Genomic DNA, 1675 nt, shown 5'->3' on the forward strand with positions numbered 1-1675 from the left:
CGCCGTTGCCGGCGAGCTTACGTTGCCGCTCCCGCGTCTCGCGTCCCCATCCCTCGCCTGGCAATATCGATCGCCGTGCGGTCACATCTCGCCACGCGCTCGAATTGGACAGTGGGCAGGGCAAAGACGACGATTTTTGATAATTAATTACTCGTTAACTATTGCGAAAATTGCAAATGGTTCAGGACTTTTCTGTTCACCTCGATCCGTTCTACCTTCTCACGAACTCTGGCACAAATGTTGTGACTCACCCTGTATAGCATTGAGATTATCAGTGTCTTTTTTTAATTAATCGCGTCTTTGTGCTTTTTTATGTAATACATTTCGGCAATCTCTCTCTTCCTCTTATTTCCTTCTCTGTGCAGAATTTCTGGAGTAGTCCAGTTGAATTCATGCCCATACGTGACACGATGTTTACTCACTACAGAGTGGTTGCTTTCGTGTTTTTTAATTAGGGTTGTAACGAATATTCGCTTTCGCATATGCGAAAGCGAGATTTTCGCATCATTTTAGACTCTTGCTTTCGCTTTCGCTTTCGCAACTAATTATGCGAAAGTTTTAGCGAAAGATTTTGTCCGGCCCGCACGTAGAACTCTAACCTAACCTACAATATTTTAGAGCTTTATTTTATTCTGAAATGATAGACAATGTTTATTTTGTTTGATTAGAAAGTGATATCTCCGTTCCTGTTCTGTGTTACATTGAATAATGTATTTTATATGATTATAATTAAAATAAACAAGTTACTAATTTACTAATTTGCATTTCTCATTCAATAATTTGAATTAGAAATATTTTTTAATTATTATTAGATTATTAATTACATAACATTTTTTCCTAACTGTCAATTATATCATTCAGTAGAAAGAAACAAGATCTTTCGCATTCGCATTCGCTTTCGCTTTCGCTTTCGCAAAAAGATATGTTTTCTTTCGCTTTCGCATTCGCTTTCGTTATAACCACTTTCGTTACAACCCTATTTTTAATGTCGCTCCTATGCTCCTTAACTCGCGTTTCTAAGTGTGAGGAGAAAATGCCAATTTTATTGAAAATGAGTTACCCGTGCTTCTCGCGGATGTTCCTCTTCGCGAACGGGCACAACTCATCTTTCAACACGATGGGGCTTCGGCGCATTTCTCCCGCCATGTACGTGGAATTTTAAACGCACATTATCCGGACGGATGGATGGGTCGAGGTGGCCCAATCATTTGGCCGGCGCGGTCGTCAGATCTTAATGTGCTTGATTTTCTTGTTTGGGGTCATATCAAATATTTAATTGAGCACAGGCGTGATGGTACGGAAGACCAAGTACGAGAAGCTATTCTCGCGGCCTTCAATATTATCACTCCGGAAATGGCGCAACGAGCGACGCGCAATATCACTCGAAGAGTCGAACTCTGTATACGAGAACAGGGAAGGCACTTCGAACAGTTTTTGCATTAAACAATGAGAGTGGACTAGACCTACTGGGGATACCAAGTAAAAAAAATGCGCCATGCTATCTACAGCAAAATGGTGTGGAAGTGATAGCACTATAATATTTTCCACACTGTAAAATTATTTCTAAGAACATCAGAAAATTAAAATTGAACAGAGCATTCTGAACGACACATAATTATAAGAAATTAATAAAATCATATTTTAAAGTATTGTTTATTGTAAATAGAATTTGAGT

The 1675-nt window shown here is 39.2% G+C and overlaps 1 protein-coding gene across 1 annotated transcript in view; it reads right to left on the reverse strand.

The window, feature by feature from the left end:
* Positions 1 to 1146, reverse strand: part of LOC105556301 (piggyBac transposable element-derived protein 4-like) — a 5885-nt gene extending 4739 nt beyond the window's left edge. Inside the window, exon 1 of the mRNA XM_012003385.1 lies at positions 1061 to 1146. Coding sequence (XP_011858775.1) covers positions 1061 to 1146 — 86 coding nt within the window. The remainder of the gene's footprint in view (positions 1 to 1060) is intronic.
* Positions 1147 to 1675: the final 529 nt, after the last annotated feature.

The sequence above is a fragment of the Vollenhovia emeryi genome, unplaced genomic scaffold, assembly GCF_000949405.1.
Source record: "Vollenhovia emeryi isolate VEMERY1.0 unplaced genomic scaffold, V.emery_V1.0 DF940129.1, whole genome shotgun sequence".
In the NCBI taxonomy this organism is placed as follows: domain Eukaryota; kingdom Metazoa; phylum Arthropoda; class Insecta; order Hymenoptera; family Formicidae; genus Vollenhovia; species Vollenhovia emeryi.